We start from the raw sequence: 25,151 nt of genomic DNA on the forward strand, positions 1-25,151 counted from the left end.
TGCAACTAATCAATTTTTCCAGGGTTTTTTATTTTTTTTTCACTCAAAGAAAGTAACTAGCTTCATTAAACTTGTACCATAAACAAATCACAAATGTAATCCGTACCCAAAAACGCAGCAAAAAAGCAGCAAAAACACAGCAAAAAAGCAGCAAAAAAAGCAGCAAAAACACAGCAAAAAAAGCAGCAAAAACCTGGGTTTTGAAAGCAGCATGTTTACTGCTAAGAGGGCAGAAAATAACGCTGTGTGTGAACATAGCCTTAAGCTGTTGGCCATACACATTAGGTAGCTGGACACTTATTTAGCGGACAGCTATCTCTGCCGAAAAGATTGTAAAAATGAAAAAGAAAAAAAAAATTAATTAAAAAATGTATGAAAAAATGACAGGAAAACATTTTGCCTTTAAAAACTTATTCTCCAGGCGAGTGTGAATGCAGCGATATTTACGGTAACTTTATTTTAATTCCATTTTTTTTTATAAAGTGAAATGTATTAAAAAAAATATATATATATATATATATATATATATATATATATATATATATATATATATATATATATATATATATATATATATATATATATATATATATATATATATATATATATATATATATATATGTTGGTGTTTGTCGCCATTTTCTCTGGACTTTTTTATTTTTGTAACATCTAATTTTTGAGTTTCAGCCCTGGTTACTCATAGGGTGTATTTTGAATTGAGAAGTTTTATTGTATTTTTATATTTTTCTTCCAATTTTTTCCCTTTTTGTGGAGAGGAGCAGCGGCAATAAAAAAAAACAAAAAAATTCTGGCGTAATGATTTTTTTTTGCTTTGCAGGATTTAACATGTGGGTTAAGTGATTTTATATTTTGATTGCACTTTTGCGATGCTGAAAATAATTATTTTTAATAGGAGAGAATTGATCGAATTTTTATAACTTTTTGATTTTTTTGTTATTTTTTTCAAAAATTTTTTTTTTTTTTTTACCTTTTTAACATTATTTCACAGCATTCTTTAGGGGATTTGAACCTGTGATTGTTTGATTACTTGTTCTATATATGGCAATATTTAGCATTGCAGCCATAGTGAAAATGACTGTCTACTATGAGATGTCATAAGGCAGAATTGGCTATGATTATATCCCCTGATGAAGCCAGATCTATGGTGAAACATGTTGGGGAGGCTTATGTTTGTGTTTTAGATATTTTGAATAAAAGTTACATTTTAGGGTCTTTAGTTGGGGTTTTTGTTGTTGATTCTGGTGACCGGCCATCATCTCCATCATCAGATTCTGGTGACCGTCCCCTCCATCATCAGATTCTGGTGACCGTCCATCTCTTCCATCATCAGATTCTGGTGATCGCCCATCTCTTCCATCATCAGATTCTGGTGATCGCCCATCTCTTCCATCATCAGATTCTGGTGATCGCCCATCTCCTCCATCATCAGATTCTGGTGATCGCCCATCTCCTCCATCATCAGATTCTGGTGATCGCCCATCTCCTCCATCATCAGATTCTGGTGACCGCCCATCTCCTCCATCAGTATCGGCCTTTTTATTATTATTTAGAATTGGTGTGTAAAGATAAGGCTGCCTTCACAGATCCGTTTTCTTCTCGCACAGCACACGGACCCATAGAGTTTCAATGATCCATACGCACATATATAAGACGTATCCGTGTCTCCGGTCAGTGAGACTCTTGCCCTATTCCCATCTGTTTTGAGGATCAGACTCGGCCATTAACCCCTTCCCCATATTGGTCGTACTGGTACGTCCCATGTCAGGTCCCATTGTATGATGCAGGCTCAGGAGCTTACGATCTATTATACTTGGCAGATGATGGCTGTATGGGCCCTACAAGCTGTGGCAAGGAGACAGCCTCAGCTTCATTAAAGAAGATGGACCGCGAGGGTGGTACGCTGTAGCAGTGACCGGGAACCCACCGGAGGAGGAAGATCCTCAGATAGCACGACCAGAAAGGGTGAATACCCAGGCAGCCGCTCAGCTGCGACCGGAGGTACCCGCAGCCTGGGACCCGGAACACCTCACAGTCCCGAGCTCTCCGGCACCACAGAACGGACCCCAAGAATAGCGGAGAGACCGGGTCCAGCACCGCCTCCTCCACCACCAGCGTCAAAGACACGGCCCTGGCTGAAGCGGCCAGTGCTCTGGCCACAGTGATCATGTCCCAGGACCCCCACGCAACCAGCTACGTTGGGCCTAATGGAGCAAGGGAGCTCTGGGTGTGAAGGCGGCCGCAGCATCCAACATGGCGACCCGAAAACTCAAGGTCAACTCTGAGCAAGTTTGAAGTTGTGCTTGTTCCACGGAAAGGAAAAGAGTAAACGAGAAGGGAACTGTTCCGCGTTCTTGTGGGTAGGTGGACCTAAATGTGCTGGTAACTCCCGGGTTTTGGCCTGCTGTCTCAGACCCTTTCTGCCCCTATGGACTGTGACTCTGTCCCATCGCCCCATGAACTCTACCTCGTTTTTCCATGAACTTTGCCCCCAGGGACTGCGAGCCTGATACGAGGGCAGAATTGTGCAATTTAAAGGGACTGTTGCTCACAAAACGGGGAGGGGAGGAAACAGACGAACCGATATTCGAGCCAGGTCCGGACTGTGTGAACTGTACCCTTGTCTTAAAGGACTGATGAGGGACTGTATGGACTCTACTCTTGGACTGTTGGAACTATTGATATGTTGGCCAACGGGCCTTTGGTTACAAAAAACTTGGGACACGCCGTGTCAGGGTCTCCAAACTAGTGAGACCAGGGTCACGTGCACTCATGGAGACAAATCGACGACCCGATGTCCCTACCGCATTGAAGAAACTGGATGCTGCCCATGGACTGTTGGGCAACTGTTGTTGTGTGAGTCTAAGGGCCATTGTTTTACAGGAAACATAGACTCAGATAGTTCTGAGAGGACCGACTAAAGTATTGTGAAGGAGGAGAACTTGGTAAGCGCCCAAGGCCTGCTGGACGGTTGTTATGTTGGCTTACCAGCCCAAGAACTTGAGCTCTTCTATTCTGGGGTCATTCTGACCCATCAAGGAAAGGGACACTATACATCCCAGGAAGAGAGACCATTGTATGTGTGGCATTGTGTTTCAGGTGTTGCTGTCCTGCAGCTTCCAGCATGGTCGAGGACGACTATGGTTAAAGAGGGGGGAGGAATGTAAGAGGTGAGGACAATGACTGTTGCATTGCTTTCCCTGAAAACAACACTCGGGCTAGGTATATAGTGTCTTGTGATTTTATATATAATGTGAATAGTGATGTGCGTGTTGTATAGTGTGTGATGGTAGTGTACAGCATGTAAGTAATGTAAAGTGTTAATGTATGATGTGGGTAGTGCAGAGTGCAGGGTAAGCACAGGATTAGATTAGGGATAGAATTAATAGTATTGTTTATATAGTACGTGGCTTAGCAATGTTATGGGACAAGAACAATAGGTTTAGTCTATAGGATAGGATATAATAATAGTAGTAGCCCAGTGGGTGATGACTAGTGTTAATAAAAGGTGGGCACTTTCTGCTAGTGAGGGAGATAGAGAAGTGTGGTAACAAGTCCACGTCCAGTGGGCTGCTAGGGTCAGCATGTGTCCACCATTCAAGGCAGGGGGACGCCAAACTGGAATCCTGAGTGTACTCTCCTGCGTCACCTGGAGCCCAAGATCTGGCATAGGGGCTGCCTGGCACATTGTGTCCTTTGGCATACAGCGGAAGATGGAGAAGGACCCACCAAGACGGGAAGTAATGGCTCCCGGGTGCACTGCCGAACGGAAAGGGAGCTCCCTGGGGCTAACAGAGCCAGTGGGCGAAGGGCTGCTCAAGGAGGGACGAATGCTGGGGTTAAAGATGTGTTGTGCTAAGAAAGTAAGGAATACGAGGTGCTGTGCCCTATCCAACGTGTCACCACTTGATGAACTTGGACTGACTGGTAAATGTTTGCTTGTTACAATGAACTCTGTGTCCCAGGAATTGTGTCCGGCGGCTCCTGAGGACGGAGGCCTGGAGACAGCGGAGTCCTGTGGCCTACAAGTGAGTGTGATGCCCCCTGTACCCTACAGCACACTGGGACTGGGACACCCCTTGTCTGTAAAGTGCAGTGCCAGAGCGTAACCAGACGACAACACTGTTGCGACTACCGCTCTGCCGCACTTTACTGCTGCATCCATAATAGTCCGCTCTATCAAAGTATAAAATTAATTAACCCAATAGGTTAACGGTGCAAAAGTAAAAAAAATCCTAATTATTTTTCTTTTGGTTGCTGCAACTACATAAAAATATGCAATAAGAAGCGATCGAAACGTCACGTTTACCCCAAAATAGAATCAGTAAAAACGTTCATCCAAAAAACAAGCACTCGCACAGCGCCACCTACGGAAAAGTGAAAACATTACAGGTCTCAAAAATGACGATACAAGGAAAAGGTTTCTTCTTTGTTTGTTTGTTTGTTGTTGTTTTTTTTTACAATTTTCCAAATCTGAAACAAATAAACGAAACGGTTGCAACACGGAGGCATTACAGGAGACACAGGGGGAAAACGGACCGCTTCTCACGGATGCCTAAACCCCAAACTACAGAAATAAATACAGACCCCAGACTGGACCCCCTGATATAAATACAGACCTCAGACTGGACCCCTGATATCAATATAGACCACAGAACGGACCCCTGATATCAATATAGACCACAGAACGGACCCCTGATATCAATATAGACCACAGGCCGGACCCTTGATATAAATACAGACCCCAGACCGGACCCCTGATATCAATATAGACCACAGACCAGACCCCTGATATATAGACCCCAGACCAGACCCCTGATATAAATACAGACCCCAGACCGGACCATTGATATCAATATAGACCACAGACCGGACCCCTGATATCAACATAGATCACAGACCGGACCCTTGATATCAATACAGACCCCAGACCGGACCCCTGATATAAATACAGACCCCAGACATAAATACAGACCCCAGACCGGACCCCTGATATAAATACAGACCCCAGACTGGACCCCTGATATCAATATAGACCACAGAACGGACCCCTGATATCAATACAGACCACAGACCGGACCCCTGATATCAGTATAGACCACAGACCGGACCCCTGATATCAGTATAGACCACAGACCGGACCCCTGATATCAGTATAGACCACAGACTGGACCCCTGATATCAATATGGACCACAGACTGGACCCCTGATATCAATATGGACCACAGACCGGACCCTTGATATATAGACCACAGACCGGACCCCTGATGTAAATACGGACCACAAACCGGACCCCTGATGTAAATACGGACTCCAGACCGGACCCCTGATGTAAATACGGACCCCAGACCGGACCCCTGATATCAATATAGACCACAGACCGGACCCCTGATATCAGTATAGACCACAGACCTCTGCTATCAATATAGATCCCAGACCGGACCCCTGATATCAGTATAGACCACAGACCGGACCCCTGATATCAGTATAGACCACAGACCGGACCCCTGATATCAGTATAGACCACAGACCGGACCCCTGATATCAATATGGACCACAGACCGGACCCCTGATATCAGTATAGACCACAAACCGGACCCCTGATATCAGTATAGCCCACAGACCGGACCCCTGATATCAATATGGACCACAGACTGGACCCCTGATATCAGTATAGACCACAAACCGGACCCCTGATATCAGTATAGACCACAGACCGGACCCCTGATATCAATATGGACCACAGACTGGACCCCTGATATCAGTATAGACCACAGACCGGACCCCTGATGTAAATACGGACCCCAGACCGGACCCCTGATGTAAATACGGACCCCAGACCGGACCCCTGATGTAAATACGGACCCCAGACCGGACCCCTGATATAAATACGGACCCCAGACCGGACTCCTGATATCAATATAGACCACAGACCGGACCCCTGATATCAATATAGACCACAGACTGGACCCCTGATATCAGTATGGACCACAGACCGGACCCCTGATATCAATATGGACCACAGACTGGACCCCTGATATCAGTATAGACCACAGACCGGACCCCTGATATCAGTATAGACCACAGACCGGACCCCTGATATCAATATGGACCACAGACCGGACCCCTGATATCAGTATAGACCACAAACCGGACCCCTGATATCAGTATAGCCCACAGACCGGACCCCTGATATCAATATGGACCACAGACTGGACCCCTGATATCAGTATAGACCACAAACCGGACCCCTGATATCAGTATAGCCCACAGACCGGACCCCTGATATCAATATGGACCACAGACTGGACCCCTGATATCAGTATAGACCACAGACCGGACCCCTGATGTAAATACGGACCCCAGACCGGACCCCTGATGTAAATACGGACCCCAGACCGGACCCCTGATGTAAATACGGACCCCAGACCGGACCCCTGATATAAATACGGACCCCAGACCGGACTCCTGATATCAATATAGACCACAGACCGGACCCCTGATATCAATATAGACCACAGACTGGACCCCTGATATCAGTATGAACCACAGACTGGACCCCTGATATCAATATGGACCACAGACCGGACCCTTGATATATAGACCACAGACCGGACCCCTGATGTAAATACGGACCACAAACCGGACCCCTGATGTAAATACGGACTCCAGACCGGACCCCTGATATCAACATAGATCCCAGACCGGACCCCTAATAATAACACGATAATAACCGTCCCCAATGTACTGCACACAAGGACGCAGCCGCAGAACTACACCTCCCAGCAGGCTTCGCGCTGCAGCAGCATCTCTTTCCGCTTCCGGTTGGCAGTATATAGAGACTTCCGCCGGAAGTGCTTTCCCTTTCCTTTCAGCAGCGCGGTGGAAGATGGCGGTGCAGATCTCGAAGAAGAGAAAGGTGAGCGGCTCCCGGCCGATATCAGGGGGTGACCCCATAAATATCGGGGCGATGTGATTCCCGGGATCTCCCTGGTTGTGGTGGCGGTGAGTTCCGCGATGGTGACCAGGGAAGGGACACGGATTAGGGCGGATTGTTTGCGGCCTGTGCTCCCGGCCGACATGGCCGCCTCCTGTGTGTGTGAGAGCCGGGCTGGAAGTAGGGGGGCACTGGGCCTGTGTATATGCAGCCCCCGGAGTGCGAAGTCTGTGGATTGTTTTGGAGACCGGATTGTGGGTCCCCGAGATCCTGCGCTAAATGTAGCGGTGTATGGGGGGGTCCTCTGTAATCCTGGCCCCTGTATAGCGGTGTATGGGGGGGTCCTCTGTAATCCTGGCCCCTGTATAGCGGTGCGTGGGGGGGGTCCTCTGTAATGCTGCCCCCTGTATAGCGGTGTATGGGGGGGTCCTCTGTAATGCTACCCCCTGTATAGTGGTGTATGGGGGGTCCTCTGTAATGCTGCCTCCTGTATAGCAGTGTATGGGGGGTCCTCTGTAATCCTGGCTCCTGTATAGCGGTGCGTGGGGGGGGTCCTCTGTAATGCTGCCCCCTGTATAGCGGTGTATGGGGGGGTCCTCTGTAATGCTACCCCCTGTATAGTGGTGTATGGGGGGTCCTCTGTAATGCTGCCTCCTGTATAGCGGTGTATGGGGGGTCCTCTGTAATGCTGCCCCCTGTATAGCGGTGTATGGGGGGGTCCTCTGTAATGCTGCCTCCTGTATAGCGGTGTATGGGGGGTCCTCTGTAATGCTGCCCCCTGTATAGCGGTGTATGGGGGGGTCCTCTGTAATGCTACCCCCTGTATAGTGGTGTATGGGGGGTCCTCTGTAATGCTGCCCCCTGTATAGCGGTGCATGGGGGTCCTCTGTAATCCTGGCCCCTGTATAGCGGTGCGTAGGGGGGGTCCTCTGTAATGCTGCCCCCTGTATAGCGGTGTATGGGGGGTCCTCTGTAATGCTACCCCCTGTATAGCGGTGTATGGGGGGGGTCCTCTGTAATGCTGCCTCCTGTATAGCGGTGTATGGGGGTCCTCTGTAATGCTGCCCCCTGTATAGCGGTCCTCTGTAATGCTGCCCCCTGTATAGCGGTGTATGGGGGTCCTCTGTAATGCTGCCCCCTGTATAGCGGTGTATGGGGGGTCCTCTGTAATGCTGCCTCCTGTATAGCGGTGTATGGGGGGTCCTCTGTAATGCTGCCCCCTGTATAGCGGTGTATGGGGGGGTCCTCTGTAATGCTGCCCCCTGTATAGCGGTGTATGGGGGGGTCCTCTGTAATGCTACCCCCTGTATAGTGGTGTATGGGGGGTCCTCTGTAATGCTACCCCCTGTATAGCGGTGTATGGGGGATCCTCTGTAATGCTACCCCCTGTATAGCGGTGCGTGGGGGTCCTCTGTAATGCTGCCCCCTGTATAGCGGTGCGTGGGGGTCCTCTGTAATGCTGCCCCCTGTATAGTGGTGCGTGGGGGTCCTCTGTAATGCTGCCCCCTGTATAGCGGTGCGTGGGGGTCCTCTGTAATGCTGCCCCCTGTATAGCGGTGCGTGGGGGTCCTCTGTAATGCTGCCCCCTGTATAGCGGTGCGTGGGGGTCCTCTGTAATGCTGCCCCCTGTATAGCGGTGCGTGGGGGTCCTCTGTAATGCTGCCCCCTGTATAGCGGTGCGTGGGGGTCCTCTGTAATGCTGCCCCCTGTATAGCGGTGCGTGGGGGTCCTCTGTAATGCTGCCCCCTGTATAGCGGTGCGTGGGGGTCCTCTGTAATGCTGCCCCCTGTATAGCGGTGCGTGGGGGTCCTCTGTAATGCTGCCCCCTGTATAGCGGTGCGTGGGGGTCCTCTGTAATGCTGCCCCCTGTATAGCGGTGCGTGGGGGTCCTCTGTAATGCTGCCCCCTGTATAGCGGTGCGTGGGGGTCCTCTGTAATGCTGCCCCCTGTATAGCGGTGCGTGGGGGTCCTCTGTAATGCTGCCCCCTGTATAGCGGTGCGTGGGGGTCCTCTGTAATGCTGCCCCCTGTATAGCGGTGCGTGGGGGTCCTCTGTGTAATGCTGCCCCCTGTATAGCGGTGCGTGGGGGTCCTCTGTAATGCTGCCCCCTGTATAGCGGTGCGTGGGGGTCCTCTGTAATGCTGCCCCCTGTATAGCGGTGCGTGGGGGTCCTCTGTAATGCTGCCCCCTGTATAGCGGTGCGTGGGGGTCCTCTGTAATGCTGCCCCCTGTATAGCGGTGCGTGGGGGTCCTCTGTAATGCTGCCCCCTGTATAGCGGTGCGTGGGGGTCCTCTGTAATGCTGCCCCCTGTATAGCGGTGCGTGGGGGTCCTCTGTAATGCTGCCCCCTGTATAGCGGTGCGTGGGGGTCCTCTGTAATGCTGCCCCCTGTATAGCGGTGCGTGGGGGTCCTCTGTAATGCTGCCCCCTGTATAGCGGTGCGTGGGGGTCCTCTGTAATGCTGCCCTCTGTATAGCGGTGCGTGGGGGTCCTCTGTAATGCTGCCCCCTGTATAGCGGTGCGTGGGGGTCCTCTGTAATGCTGCCCCCTGTATAGCGGTGCGTGGGGGTCCTCTGTAATGCTGCCCCCTGTATAGCGGTGCGTGGGGGTCCTCTGTAATGCTGCCCCCTGTATAGCGGTGCGTGGGGGTCCTCTGTAATGCTGCCCCCTGTATAGCGGTGCGTGGGGGTCCTCTGTAATGCTGCCCCCTGTATAGCGGTGCGTGGGGGTCCTCTGTAATGCTGCCCCCTGTATAGCGGTGCGTGGGGGTCCTCTGTAATGCTGCCCCCTGTATAGCGGTGCGTGGGGGTCCTCTGTAATGCTGCCCCCTGTATAGCGGTGCGTGGGGGTCCTCTGTAATGCTGCCCCCTGTATAGCGGTGCGTGGGGGTCCTCTGTGTAATGCTGCCCCCTGTATAGCGGTGCGTGGGGGTCCTCTGTAATGCTGCCCCCTGTATAGCGGTGCGTGGGGGTCCTCTGTAATGCTGCCCCCTGTATAGCGGTGCGTGGGGGTCCTCTGTAATGCTGCCCCCTGTATAGCGGTGCGTGGGGGTCCTCTGTAATGCTGCCCCCTGTATAGCGGTGCGTGGGGGTCCTCTGTAATGCTGCCCCCTGTATAGCGGTGCGTGGGGGTCCTCTGTAATGCTGCCCCCTGTATAGCGGTGCGTGGGGGTCCTCTGTAATGCTGCCCCCTGTATAGCGGTGCGTGGGGGTCCTCTGTAATGCTGCCCCCTGTATAGCGGTGCGTGGGGGTCCTCTGTAATGCTGCCCCCTGTATAGCGGTGCGTGGGGGTCCTCTGTAATGCTGCCCCCTGTATAGCGGTGCGTGGGGGTCCTCTGTAATGCTGCCCCCTGTATAGCGGTGCGTGGGGGTCCTCTGTAATGCTGCCCCCTGTATAGCGGTGCGTGGGGGTCCTCTGTAATGCTGCCCCCTGTATAGCGGTGCGTGGGGGTCCTCTGTAATGCTGCCCCCTGTATAGCGGTGCGTGGGGGTCCTCTGTAATGCTGCCCCCTGTATAGCGGTGCGTGGGGGTCCTCTGTAATGCTGCCCCCTGTATAGCGGTGCGTGGGGGTCCTCTGTAAACTTGCCCCCTGTATAGCGGTGCGTGGGGGTCCTCTGTAATGCTGCCCCCTGTATAGCGGTGCGTGGGGGTCCTCTGTAAACTTGCCCCCTGTGTAGCGGTGCGTGGGGGTCCTCTGTAAGCCTGCCCCCTGTGTAGCGGTGCGTGGGGGTCCTCTACATCTCCTCTTTTGTCTGTCTGTAGTTTGTCGCTGACGGCATCTTCAAAGCCGAGCTGAATGAGTTCCTGACCCGGGAACTGGCAGAAGATGGCTACTCCGGCGTGGAGGTCCGAGTCACCCCGACCAGGACGGAAATCATCATTCTTGCCACCAGGTAATCACCCACTGCCAGTGATCTGATCTATTCCAGTGAGCCAGGACTATAGACCCCTTCTGACTTAGTCCTCGGCTTTAGCTGTTCCCCATCGTTGAGTATCAGCCGTGGATCCGTAACCATTGTGTGCATTTTCCTGCAGGACCCAGAACGTCCTCGGTGAGAAGGGGCGCCGTATCCGTGAGCTGACCGCGGTGGTACAGAAGAGATTCGGCTTTCCCGAGGGCAGCGTTGAGGCAAGTTCAGCGCTTACAGCTCCATGTTATCCGTACGACAGAACTCTGAATCTTCAGTGATGATCCGATGACGAGTCTGACAGGGCGAGTCCTTCTCTCCTGGGCTTTGTCTGCGGCACGTTCTGTGCTGCCGGCGTCCGCTCGGTAGTGCGAGGGGCCGCCCGTCACTTGATGTCTTTGAGGCATTTGTCTGAGAAGGTTCTAGAGACTGAAAGTCGAAACGCCAGAAATAGTTTTTCAGTCGCTTTTCGACCCCCAATAAAAAACTAATATAAAATTGGGAGCAATGAAAACGTCTGCTCATCATGCAAAAAAAATGCTCCTCGTCCTCTCCTGAAAAACATACATTTCGGAATCTCTTAAAATGGCGACAAAAACCCCAATTTATTTTTTCCCCAACTATTCAAGTTCGGTCTCACTGTAACGTCTCCAGGGTCGCTTTTAATGAAATAGGAAAGTCGTAAAAAAACTAAAAATAAAATGCAGCGAGTCAATTGCTATATATATCTTTTTCATAACATTTTGCTGAACTTTCACATTTTTTAATTTTATTTTAAATACTGGGTTTAAACCGATGTCTGGCGTCCGTTCGCGTGCTGAGAAAATATTTCTGAGACCCAGTGACAATTACATACTGTGGTGCCCGATTACTAAAACTGGGTCGAAACCTAATAACTCTCGGTTAGAGGGGCTGTCCGGCACCGCTCTAACACTGGGCTGTGAGCTGATGACGTCCTATATACATGCTAGCTGTGGACGCCACTTCCACATTTGGACGTACAGCGAGCAGCGCCGTATAACCCTGTCTGTCCTTTTTTTTTTTAGATAATGCTTTTTTTTTTTCTGCCCATCTAATCCTTTTAATTGCTTCCTGCAGCTGTATGCCGAAAAAGTTGCCACAAGAGGTCTGTGTGCCATCGCCCAAGCAGAGTCCCTGCGCTACAAGCTCCTGGGAGGCCTGGCGGTGAGGAGGTGAGGCCGGGGTTTACCCTCTGCTGTTTGACCTGCATTCTCTTGCTTCGGTGATGATTTCGATGACGAGTCTAACCTCATTCCTATGTGCCCCGGGTGGTGAGGGGGAGCGGCGTTCTGCTCGCTGCCTCTTCTGCCCTGACACAGACCGGATGATGGATGAAGACGAGTTACGAGGCATTTGTCTGAGAAGTGACATCTGGGGTCATCCTGGAGTTGGGGGTAGGGGGCGTCCTTGTAGACTGTATATCACTCGGCTCAGGAGATGGGGTGCATCTGTTTATTGGAACCCCTCTCATCCTTAACTTTGGCGACTCGTTTGTTCCAAATCCGAGACTTTGCCTTCGGAAGATACAAAAGATGCAAACTTTTGCAAAGTGAATGGTCAGATTTACAAAATGCAGAGGATTTGCTCTTGTCATTTCCATTATTATCGACCCAGTTACCTCTAGCATGTAGGAGGCATAACTCCTTCTCTCAGGCCGCTGCTACGTGAGATGACCCAAAATCTGTGTAGACAAGGGGTTAATAGCAAACCACAGCTCCATGTTGTGGCTTTTGTGCATTGATTGTGAATGTTTCCCCCCCGCAGAGCATGCTACGGCGTCCTGCGCTTCATCATGGAGAGCGGCGCTAAGGGTTGTGAGGTCGTTGTGTCCGGCAAACTGCGAGGACAGAGAGCCAAGTCCATGAAGTTTGTGGACGGTCTGATGATTCACAGCGGAGACCCCGTCAACTACTATGTGGACACAGCCGTGCGCCACGTCCTGCTCAGACAAGGTGAGATGTCAGCTGTCGTAGATGATGGCCGTCGGTGCTTCCACCTTTCGGTGATGATCCGATGACGAGTCAGATGGGGACCGTATCTGTGGAGGAGCCGGTGCAGTGTCACGTTCTGTGTCTGTGTTTGGGCGACCTCCACTTGACGCGCGTCCCACCTACTGATTGATTTAGAGGCATTTGTCTGAGAAGGGTGCAAGGGGACGGCGGGGAGAGATGAGGGCTCTGATGTACCTGTATTGACAACTGATGGATTTATGCTGCAGGTGTTCTGGGCATCAAGGTGAAGATCATGCTCCCATGGGACCCAAGTGGAAAGATTGGCCCTAAGAAGCCCCTGCCAGATCACGTCAGCATCGTGGAGCCCAAGGAAGAGATCTTGCCGACAACCCCCATCTCTGAGCAGAAAGGAGCCAAGCCAGAGCAGCAGGCGCAGCCCCCAGCCATGCCTCAGCCCGTGCCCACCGCATAATGGGTAAGTGCAGAGCGGGCGCGCAGACTCGGAGCCTTCAGTGATGATCCGATGACGAGTCTGACAGGGCGAGTCCTTCTCTCCTGGGCTCTGTCTGCGGCACGTTCTGTGCTGCCGGCGTCCGCTCAGTAGTGCGAGGGCCGCCCGTCACTTGATGTCTTTGAGGCATTTGTCTGAGAAGGTTTTAGAGACTGAATACGGAGAAAGTGATTGTGGTCATAGCGGCCGGGTTTCCCAGCGGCTCGGTGTAAAAAAAATATGTATATTTATAGATGGGTGATATCAGTGGTCTATATGTCTCAAGTTTAATCTGTCAGTCTAAAATTATTTAACCCATAAGGTCATCTAAGAGCAAAATCGAAACGCCAGTAAGTTTTTCCGTTGCTTTTCCACCCCTAATAAAAAAACGAATATAAAATTAAGATCAATGAAAACCTCTGCTCATCACACAAAATGCTCCTCGTCCTCTCCTGAGAAACACAAATTTAGTAAACTCAGAAAATGGTGACAAACCCCCCCCCCCCCCCAATTTATTTTGTCCCCAACGATGCAAGTTTGGTCTCGCTGTAATGTTACCAGGGTCATTTTTAGTGAAATATGAAAGCCGTAATATAAATAAAATGCAATGACTCAATTACAATATATTTTTGACAATATCTTGCTGCATTTCCCCTTTATTTTAAATGCTTTATATAATGAATGGTGTCATTTAAAAAAAAAAACACTTCCTGCAAAAAAAAAAAAAACACTTGTCGGCTTCATATATGCCTGTGTGGATATCAAGACCCCACAGACAGTCCGTGCATCAAACTGGGGGGTGTCCCTGCAGTCTGTCGTTATCACGCGTGGCTTCGTGTCACAATCCGCTCCATTCCACGGATGTGTTCCCTTCGGGGGGCTGGATCGGTCAGGTGACGGCCCATGTTCCTGTAACTTGCAGCTGTGAATGACCTGATGAGAGCTTCACGGACCTGTGATGTATTTTGGTTCTGACTTTTTTTTTTCTTTCTCTCCACAGGATGCTGAACTCGAGGACGTGAACACTCATGGACGTTTCTGCATACGGCCCAATTCTGTAAAATAAAAAAACTTAGCCGGCTTTGTGATGCTATAAATTTTAATGAGAAATGCTGAACGTTCTTGTGGAATCTCAGGCCAGGTGGTGATCCCCCCCCCCCCCCCCCCCCCGGGGAAGAGATCCACACGAGCTCTCAGTAATGTTACATGGGATCTGCCAGACATGAAATTCTGTGGTCTCAGGGGGGGTCCGGTGTCCACCGTTGTAGTAAGTGGGATCTGCCAGCCAACTGCTCAGGACTGGTGCTGAGCGAGCGTGCTCCTTACTCGCCAAGCATCAGCTGTGCGTTAAAGCATACAGCCAGACTTGGTTGATTTGACTAGCATCACTATATAGTGCAAGCAGTGAAAAAGTTCATCTGAGGTGTGCTAAATTTGCTGCAATACAAATACTGCAAAGTTTTCTCAGCAGCGAAATATTGCACATTATTTAAACTGTGCCAGTTGTGCAGTGAAATCATACATCCAGATTTGACCGGTAACCAATAGCATAGCGACATTGCTACTGCTGTGTAACAAGTCCATCTGAGGTGGGCAAAATTTACAGCTGTAAAAATACTTCAAATTGTTTGAAGCAGCGAGATAAGTAATTTTAAAATTGGCAAGGGACAGGGAAGTGGATGTAATGGTGTGCGCAAAGGCCGAGGGCAAGATGAAACTGCCTGGTGAAGGGAGCACAACAAGCACCCACATCTTTTCGCCCGACCTTCCTGTACCACTTTTTAAGGGTCTGCAGAACCCCACGCTTGAAGCCGGAGCAGTGTGAAAAGGTTGTTGGTTGGATTTGCCACCACCACCACCACCCTGTCTTCCACACGGTCAAGTCTCAGTAGCTGAGAGTCTGGACTGCATATTCCTCACCCTGGTCCTCCTTCCTCCCACCATGCCGAGTGCCCGGAGACAATTGATCCCACACTTGGACCCTTCAAAGAGCTGTTCCCTTTTCCATTTATAGATTTGGGCCTCTCGCCCGGTCCACTTGTAGCGGGGCAAGAGGAGATTGCATGTGGCGATGCACAAATATTTTCACACGAAGGCGACTGTGAAAAAGTGTCACGAGGTGGACAATGATGAGACACAATTGCCAGAAAGTCAGGAGGAGGACCAGGGTGCGGAAGTGGAAGACGAGGTGGTGGATGATCTAGTAACTGACCCAACCTGGCAGGAGGACATGCAGAGCGAGGACAGCAGCACACAGGGGGAGGGAGGCAGAGCACCCCAACAGGCAGGAAGAAGCAGTGTGGTGGCTGCAGACAGAAGGCAGGCAACCGTTCCCCGTAACACCAATACGACGGAAGTTGCCAGTACAACTATTAGGTCTTCCCGAGTCTGGTTGTTTTTTAAAGACTGTCGATAACCCCAAAAAGGCCATTTGCACCACCTGCCAGGCCAGCATCAGCAGGGGTGGCAAAAAGACCAGCCTGACCACCACCACCATGATCAGGCACCCGACTTTGTGGGCCGAACCCCAGGGTCCACGAACAGTGTCTGCAGGTGACACCACTGCTTCTTCTGCTGTTGTGCACGCAAGCCAATCCCCTGTCCATGATACAGGTGAAGATGCCTCCTGTTGCAGACTTGCACCAGTCCTTGTCCCAGCGCAGCGTTCAGTTGTCCCTACCTCAGTCCTTGGAATGCAAATACACAGCCACCCACAGGGGAGAATTCTAAACTGCCACCATTTTTGACTGCTTCCCTGGAAATGTTGCCTTTTAGGCTCGTGGAGACTGAATCTTTCCACAACCTGATGGCAGCGGCCGTCCCTCGGTACTCTGTCCCCAGATGCCACGATTTCTACCGGTGTGATGTCCCCGCATTACACAAGCACGTGTCCCAGAACATTAGCCTTGCCCTCAACAACACAGTTACTGGGAAGGTCCCTGTGGCTTACAGGTCTACTAAAATGTTGCAGTACGTAAAGGCCATAGTGGAATTGAAAAACAAATTCCCATCTGAAAACGCTGGCGGTAGAGGTCACAGTTCGTTGGACAACCAAGGAGTACAGGCGAGAGAGACACAACTTCAATCCAGCAGAGGCAGGGGAACACTGTCAAAGTTCTGGGAGAGTTTTCTCAGACCCTCCCATCGCACAGGCCCTGAGGCGCGGGGTACTCTCACAAGGAGTGCAAAGTTTGGGAAGATGCTGAGGGAGTACCTTGCTGACCGTACCAACGTCCTCTGTGACTTATAATTATTGGGTATCCAAGCTGGATACGTGGAATGAACGCTTCAGGATTTCGTCTTTTTTATGTCATCCTTCTCCATTCCATATCAACCGGGTCCTCCTCATTGAAACCCTCCATTATTTTTTTAAGGGTGTTAATGATGCCCGCATTAATCATTTTTAGAGGCCTACCTCTAACATTCTTTGATATATATGTATACCACCCGGGGGTAAATGTTTTTCAGTTCATGCACATTACCAGTCTAGGAGACCAAAGAGAGCCCACCAAAAGAGCCGATGGGTTCTACAATGTGATCCATGGCCTTGGGGGCCGTCAGGTGGTCATCACATAGGGAATTCTCACACTGCAGACAGGATTTCACAACCAGGACACGAGACTTTGTATAATAAGTGCAGAATATCCTTGTCTCCTCCATATCAGACTGAATAGATGTGAAACGCTCCACTATTTTCTCTAGCAGGGTTGCTGAAATAACAATTCTTGACGTTACTACGTTAACCGCTTCCCGACCGCCCACTGTACATAAACGTTGGCACTTGCAGGGTCCTGCAAGTGCTGTGGTTGTGGTTCAGAGCGACAGCTCTGACAGGGGACATCATCGGGACCTGATTGGATCAGGTCCCAATGATGTTGACCCTTTGCTATCTTCTATATGCTGCGATCTATAGTGATCGCGGCATATAGAAGATAGTGAGAGGAGAGGGGGGCGTCCACTTACCTCTCCGACAGCCCCCTGATGCCTTCCAGGACCTGCCGTTGTTATGGCACCTGGAGGTCACATGACCGCCTCCAGATCTGCCATATATGGTGTCCTGCTGAGCTCAGGCTTTCAGCTGAGTCCAGTGTGAAACTGTCGGCAAACTTCTCATGCAATGCAATACATGTCTATTACATTGCATGAGAACAGTGATTAGAAAAATAAAAATTAATGTCCCCTACAGGGACTAAGTAGAAGTGTCTAAAAAATGTTTTCAAACTGTTAAAAAAAAAAAAAAAAAATCACAAAATAAATAAAAAAATATAAAATAAAATATGAAACCAATAAATCCGTATATTTATGCGAACACAAAGAGTACACACATTTGGTATCGCCGCGTCCGAAACAGCCCGATCTATAAAACTGTCACACTAATTAACTACTCCTGTGCACACTGTAATAAAAATAAATAAAAGACGGAGCAAAAAACTATGCTTTTTCATCATATCGCCAAACAAAAAGTAGAAAAAAATGCGATCAAAAAGCAAAATGGAAATAAAAATGGTACGGCTGAAAACGTCATCTTGTTCCGCAAAAAAAGCCACCATACAGCTCCATCAGCCAAAAAATAAAAAAGTTATAGCTCTCAGAATAAAGTGATGCAAAAAAAATATTTTTTCTATAAAATTGTTTTGTGTAAAAGCGCCAAAACATAAAAAAATATACAGTAAGTGTAGTATCGCTGTAAACGTACTGACCCGAAGAATAACGCTGCCTGATCACTTTTACCACACGCAGAACGTCATAAAAAAAAAACCTCAAAAAACAATTCCTGAATTGTTGGTTTTTGTTAATTTTACCTCCCAAAAACAGAATAGAAAGCGATCAAAAAATGTCACGTACCCAAAAATGGTGCCAATAAAAATGTCAACTCGTCCCGCAAAAAACAAGCCGTCACATGACTGTCAGCCGAAATATGGAAAAATTATAGCTCTCAAAATATGGCGATGCACAAACTAGATTTTGCAAAAAAAAAAGCGTCTCTTAGTGTGTGACAGCTGTCAATCATAAAAACCCAATATAAATCTGGTATCTCTGTAATCGCACCGACCCGAAGAATAAAGTAATCTAATCACTTATACCGCACGAGGAACGGCGTAAAAAATAAATAAAACCAATTCTTCACCTGCTACTGATTTGTTTATTATGCCTCTCAAAGATCGCAGTAAGGCTCGGCTCACATTTATCCTGCGCTCTGCGCTGAGCACTTACACCAGAGTTTCCGTGTAAATCTCTGAAATACGTGATTCAGCCGGAACCCATGATGGGAGATTCCCTGTAATGAGGCAGATATAGGCCACTGTGGATGCCGTCTAGCCTGGGATCCCACGGTGTCATTTGTTTTAGGCGTGCATAAAAGTGCGGTTGGCCACAGTTTTGTGCACTTCTGAAAAAAAGGACACCGCTAAACAGAGGCCAGACGGAGTCCAGAGTAACTCTGCTGCCTCATTACAGTGAATGGATCCCGCAGGGGTTTCATCTGAATTACATCACTTGGAAATTTAGATGGAAACCCCGATGTAAGTGCTCAGCCTAGAGCGCCGGGTAAATGTTACGTAAAATGTTCCCAATAAAAGCTTCAACTCAGTCCTCAAAAAAAGCTAGTCCCCACTCAGGTCCATCATCTGTTAAAAATATAAGGGACTTCCAAGTTACTGGTAGCAGAAAGGCTCTGGAAAAGCGAAATGGCCCTTGCCCCCCAAAAGAAATTCAGAAAATCTTGTGCTCCGAAATCCAAATGCCTATTCTACAAAAATTGTGCTGATGTAAAGTAGACATGTGGGAAATGTTATTTATTAACTCTTTTGTGTGACATATCTCTCTGATTTAAGGGCATGAAAATTCTAAGTTTGAAAATTGCAAAATTTTCACCAAACTTCTGATTTTTTTTAACAAATAAACGCATGTGATATCGAATAAATTTTACCACTATCATGAAGTACAATATATCACGAAAAAACAATCTCAGAATCAGTGGGATCCGTTGAAGCGTTCCAGAGTTATTACTTCATAAAGTGACAGTGGTCAGAATTGAAAAAATTGGCCCGGTCATGAAGGCAAAAACAGGCTCTGGCGCGAAGTGGTTAAACTAATAGCTTTTTCAAATAGATTTTATTCTCTAATAATACCGCTTTTATCTGCTCTTCGTGTAGGGTGAGCTGTCGCAGGAGAGATAGCGTATTACTGGCATCTACTCAGCGATAATTTTCTTATAGTCCTTGCTGCTGCAACCAAACAAAAAAAAAAAAGTCTTCCATTCCCTATTAATACTGCTGTAAGCTACTTTTACTGTAGGGATAGGTGCTAGGTATCATCTGCTGGAAATGAGTGTTCATTCTGGTCACATGCATCTCTTCCACGGTTTATAACTTGATTGCTTTTTTTCAAAACACTCTGACAGATTGATAATTTTTACTGTGATCTGTTCTCAGAAATTCATCACAGCAGACAGGTTGCTTGCGTTCCTCCACAATTTGGTGCTGCCACGTAAAAAAATAAATAAATAATTCAGGGCTGATTCAAATCTCTTCTATATTATGCAATATTACTGTATTACCTCTCATCTGCAATATGTGTACGGTGAGCTATCGTACAAGGAATAAAGTATTACTGGCATCCAGTCAGGGATTATTGCCTTATACTCCTTGATGCTACAACCAGAAAAAATAATAAGAAAAAAGTCTATTTTATTCCCTATTAATACTGCTGTTGGCTGCATTTAGTATAGGGATAGGTGCTAGGTAAATGGAAATGAGTGTTCATTTTTGTTACATACATCTCTTCCACTGTCTATAACTTGATTGCTTTTTTTCAAAACGGTCATTGACAGATCCACAACTTTTACGGTGATCTGTACACAGAAATTAAAGTTGACAGAAATTCATTAACGTTAACAAAATTAACTGATTTAATGTGTCCATTCGCAGTTTCTCTCTAACATCTGTATGTAACAGGTAGTGGTGGGAGACATGACATTATTGGAACTGAAATTACCACTTAAGAACTCTCCAGCGCTTTGTTTCCATCCATTTCTGGGGGCTTCTTGAAGTATGTTTGGGGGTCATTGTCCTGCAGGAAGACTAGGATACAATTCCAGCTTTCTGACACTGGGCACTACATTGCGACTCAAAATCCTTTGGGAATTTTCACAATTCCTGATGCCTTGCAAGTCAAGGCACCCTGTCCCAGAGGCATCAAAACAACCTCGAAATATCTTTGAACCTCCACCTTATTTGACTGTAGGTACTGTGTTCTTTCATTTGCATGCCTGCCTCATTCCATTTACAGTAAACAGTTTAATGATGTGCTGCTTTACCAAAAAGCTCTATCTTGGTCTCATCTGTTCCCAAGACGCCTGCTGGTCCTCTAAAAATATTGGAGGCCACCTGCTGGCACTCTATAAATTGTGAGGGCCGCCTGCTGGTCCTCCCCAAGTTTCAAACTACATATTTGCGAAAAAACATTTGACCACCTCAGATGGTTACATTATATTGCAGTAGCAATATACGGCTATGCAAAGCTGGCTGCTGGAACCTCTAAAATTTGAGTGAGAGTCGTCAGATGTACCTCTGACAATAGTGAGGGTAGACTGCTGGCCCTCTGACAATAGTGAGGGCCGACAGCTGGAACCCCCACTTCCCCCTTCAAAAAAAAATTAATGGGACTTTCAGAGTGTCTGATTATGTCTCGCACACCACTTGGGCAGATAAGGTAGTAAAATGTTAATTACATTTAATGGTAATGTTTTTTCACCATTGAAAACAATGCGAACGTGTGAAAACACCACATGTGAATATAACCCAAGGTGTGGAGGTGCAACTTTTTTCTCTTTATTTATTTTGCCTTATATACAAGGCATTATCCTGGAAAGAATGTTTCTTAACATTCTTTCAAGTAAAATCCATTTTATCTTCGGTTTTGTATGTTTTATTGTCAGTCTATAAAAGTGGCGTAATACTCTGATAACATTGACAGCAGGGAGTCAGAAATGCTTCCAGGGGTCTTCCCCATGCCATTTCAGTGCTGTTTCTATCGATCTGACTAGTTATTAGACCCCTCCAAACTTCCGGGGACAAATCAAGTGCACCATTAAAACAGCATTTTTAACGCAGCAAAAATATGCTGCATCCAAAGAGCTGCTGGTTCCTGATTGTGGGGATATACCCAGAAAGGAGACTCCACCTGCTGACTACTACACTTCTCACTGTGTCCAGCAGAGGGCAGTGACTGCTAAATTTGTTTGTGATTTACCAGGTACTGCCATCTGCTGGTCAGAAGGTGAATTGCAGTCTGCTGTATGCAAGTGACTAGAAATTGTAAGAAGTGATGGCACATTCATACAAAGACCTTTTCACTTACCAGCCATTTATAACACATTGGAGAAACTTCAGGAATTCAGGGGAATAGTATCGCTATGTAATCCTGAGAGTTTGATTACAAACCTAAATATAACTCCCAGCGGAGAATAACACTGAACAATACAGGCTGATATCCTTATTGATTGACATATAATAAACCTTATCATGAAACTTGGCTCCTAACTGATTTGCATACTCGGTGCGGTATTATAGTAGTTATATTCTTGTACATAGAGGGCAGTATTATAGTAGTTATATTCTTGTACATAGGAGCAGTATTATAGTAGTTATATTCTTGTACATGGGGAGCAGTATTATAGTAGTTATATTCTTGTACATAGGAGCAGTATTATAGTAGTTCTATTCTTGTACATAGGGGCAGTATTATAGTAGTTATATTCTTGTACATAGGGGCAGTATTATAGTAGTTATATTCTTGTACATAGGAGCAGTATTATAGTAGTTATATTGTGTACATAGGGGGCAGTATTATAGTAATTATATTCTTGTACATAGGGAGCAGTATTAAAGTAGTTATATTCTTGTACATAGGGAGCAGTATTATAGTAGTTATATTCTTGTACATAGGGGCAGTATTATAGTAGTTATATTCTTGTGTACATAGGGAGCAGTATTATAGTAGTTATATTCTTGTACATAGGGAGCAGTATTATAGTAGTTATATTCTTGTACATAGGGGGCAGTATTATAGTAGTTATATTCTTGTACATAGGGAGCAGTATTAAAGTAGTTATATTCTTGTACATAGGGAGCAGTATTATAGTAGTTATATTCTTGTACATAGGGAGCAGTATTATAGTAGTTATATTCTTGTACATAGGGGGCAGTATTATAGTAGTTATATTCTTGTACATAGGGGGCAGTATTATAGTAGTTATATTCTTGTACATAGGGGGCAGTATTATAGTAGTTATATTCTTGTACATAGGGAGCAGTATTAAAGTAGTTATATTCTTGTACATAGGGAGCAGTATTATAGTAGTTATATTCTTGTACATAGGGAGCAGTATTATAGTAGTTATATTCTTGTACATAGGGGGCAGTATTATAGTAGTTATATTCTTGTACATAGGGGGCAGTATTATAGTAGTTATATTCTTGTACATAGGGAGCAGTATTATAGTAGTTATATTCTTGTGTACATAGGGGGCAGTATTATAGTAGTTCTATTCTTGTACATAGGAGCAGTATTATAGTAGTTATATTCTTGTGTACATAGGGGGCAGTATTATAGTAGTTATATTCTTGTACATAGGGAGCAGTATTATAGTAGTTATATTCTTGTACATAGGGAGCAGTATTATAGTAGTTATATTCTTGTACATAGGGGGCAGTATTATAGTAGTTATATTCTTGTACATAGGGGCAGTATTATAGTAGTTATATTCTTGTGTACATAGGGAGCAGTATTATAGTAGTTATATTCTTGTACATAGGGAGCAGTATTATAGTAGTTATATTCTTGTACATAGGGGGCAGTATTATAGTAGTTATATTCTTGTACATAGGGGCAGTATTATAGTAGTTATATTCTTGTACATAGAAGCAGTATTATAGTAGTTATATTCTTGTGTACATAGGGGGCAGTATTATAGTAGTTCTATTCTTGTACATGGGGGCAGTATTATAGTAGTTCTATTCTTGTACATAGGAGCAGTATTATAGTAGTTCTATTCTTGTACATAGGGGGCAGTATTATAATAGTTATATTCTTGTACATAGGGGGCAGTATTATAATAGTTATATTCTTGTACATAGGGGCAGTATTATAGTAGTTATATTCTTGTACATAGGGGCAGTATTATAGTAGTTATATTCTTGTACATAGGGACAGTATTATAGTAGTTATATTCTTGTACATAGGAGCAGTATTATAGTAGTTATATTCTTGTGTACATAGGGGGCAGTATTATAGTAGTTATATTCTTGTGTACATAGGAGCAGTATTATAGTAGTTATATTCTTGTGTACATAGGGGGCAGTATTATAGTAGCTATATTCTTGTGTACATAGGGGGCAGTATTATAGTAGTTATATTCTTGTACATAGGAGCAGTATTATAGTAGTTATATTCTTGTACATAGAGGCAGTATTATAGTAGTTATATTCTTGTACATAGAGGCAGTATTATAGTAGTTATATTCTTGTGTACATAGGGGGCAGTATTATAGTAGTTATATTCTTGTGTACATAGGGGGCAGTATTATAGTAGTTATATTCTTGTACATAGGGGCAGTATTATAGTAGTTATATTCTTGTACATAGGGAGCAGTATTATAGTAGTTATATTCTTGTACATAGGAGCAGTATTATAGTAGTTATATTCTTGTACATAGGAGCAGTATTATAGTAGTTATATTCTTGTACATAGGGGCAGTATTATAGCAGTTATATTCTTGTATATAGGAGCAGTATTATAGTAGTTATATTCTTGTACATAGGAGCAGTATTATAGTAGTTATATTCTTGTACATAGGGGCAGTATTATAGTAGTTATATTCTTGTACATAGGAGCAGTATTATAGTAGTTATATTCTTGTGTACATAGGAGCAGTATTATAGTAGTTATATTCTTGTGTACATAGGGGGCAGTATTATAGTAGTTATATTCTTGTACATAGGGGGCAGTATTATAGTAGTTATATTCTTGTACATAGGAGCAGTATTATAGTAGTTATATTCTTGTGTACATAGGGGGCAGTATTATAGTAGTTATATTCTTGTACATAGCAGTATTATAGTAGTTATATTCTTGTGTACATAGGCGGCAGTATTATAGTAGTTATATTCTTGTACATAGGGGCAGTATTATAGTAGTTATATTCTTGTACATAGGGAGCAGTATTATAGTAGTTATATTCTTGTACATAGGGGCAGTATTATAGCAGTTATATTCTTGTATATAGGAGCAGTATTATAGTAGTTATATTCTTGTACATAGGAGCAGTATTATAGTAGTTATATTCTTGTACATAGGAGCAGTATTATAGTAGTTATATTCTTGTGTACATAGGGGGCAGTATTATAGTAGTTATATTCTTGTACATAGGGGCAGTATTATAGTAGTTATATTCTTGTACATAGGGAGCAGTATTATAGTAGTTATATTCTTGTACATAGGGACAGTATTATAGCAGTTATATTCTTGTACATAGGGGCAGTATTATAGCAGTTATATTCTTGTATATAGGAGCAGTATTATAGTAGTTATATTCTTGTACATAGGAGCAGTATTATAGTAGTTATATTCTTGTACATAGGGGCAGTATTATAGTAGTTATATTCTTGTACATAGGAGCAGTATTATAGTAGTTATATTCTTGTGTACATAGAAGCAGTATTATAGTAGTTATATTCTTGTGTACATAGGGGGCAGTATTATAGTAGTTATATTCTTGTACATAGGGGGCATTATTATAGTAGTTATATTCTTGTACATAGCA

The 25,151-nt window shown here is 45.9% G+C and overlaps 1 protein-coding gene and 3 non-coding genes across 4 annotated transcripts; all 4 read left to right on the forward strand.

Annotated features, from left to right (window-relative positions):
• The first annotated feature begins 6,794 nt into the window (after positions 1-6,794).
• Positions 6,795-14,408, forward strand: RPS3 (ribosomal protein S3). Its single transcript, XM_073661310.1, has 7 exons — positions 6,795-6,937; positions 10,719-10,849; positions 10,992-11,085; positions 11,963-12,057; positions 12,650-12,837; positions 13,104-13,312; positions 14,328-14,408. The coding sequence occupies exons 1-6, from the start codon at positions 6,908-6,910 to the stop codon at positions 13,307-13,309; spliced, it is 744 nt and encodes a 247-aa protein (XP_073517411.1). The 5' UTR covers positions 6,795-6,907; the 3' UTR covers positions 13,310-13,312; positions 14,328-14,408.
• LOC141256918 (small nucleolar RNA SNORD15) lies at positions 11,137-11,284 on the forward strand. The gene has a single exon (XR_012317857.1). It is a non-coding gene; the product is annotated as a small nucleolar RNA SNORD15 (small nucleolar RNA).
• On the forward strand, positions 12,883-13,030 carry LOC141256919 (small nucleolar RNA SNORD15). The gene has a single exon (XR_012317858.1). It is a non-coding gene; the product is annotated as a small nucleolar RNA SNORD15 (small nucleolar RNA).
• Positions 13,345-13,491, forward strand: LOC141256916 (small nucleolar RNA SNORD15). Its single transcript, XR_012317856.1, has one exon. It is a non-coding gene; the product is annotated as a small nucleolar RNA SNORD15 (small nucleolar RNA).
• Positions 14,409-25,151: the final 10,743 nt, after the last annotated feature.

Source organism: Phyllobates terribilis, unplaced genomic scaffold, assembly GCF_046119375.1.
Source record: "Phyllobates terribilis strain yellow unplaced genomic scaffold, ASM4611937v1 Scaffold_2__4_contigs__length_985480577, whole genome shotgun sequence".
Lineage (NCBI taxonomy): Eukaryota > Metazoa > Chordata > Amphibia > Anura > Dendrobatidae > Phyllobates > Phyllobates terribilis.

Excerpts from the sequence above, each read along its gene's own strand:
- RPS3 (XM_073661310.1), top strand. The coding sequence starts at position 6,908 with ATGGCGGTGCAGATCTCGAAGAAGAGAAAG. Across the intron at positions 10,850-10,991 it reads ATCATCATTCTTGCCACCAG|GACCCAGAACGTCCTCGGTG; the intron begins GTAATCACCCAC and ends ATTTTCCTGCAG. Across the intron at positions 11,086-11,962 it reads TTCCCGAGGGCAGCGTTGAG|CTGTATGCCGAAAAAGTTGC; the intron begins GCAAGTTCAGCG and ends TGCTTCCTGCAG.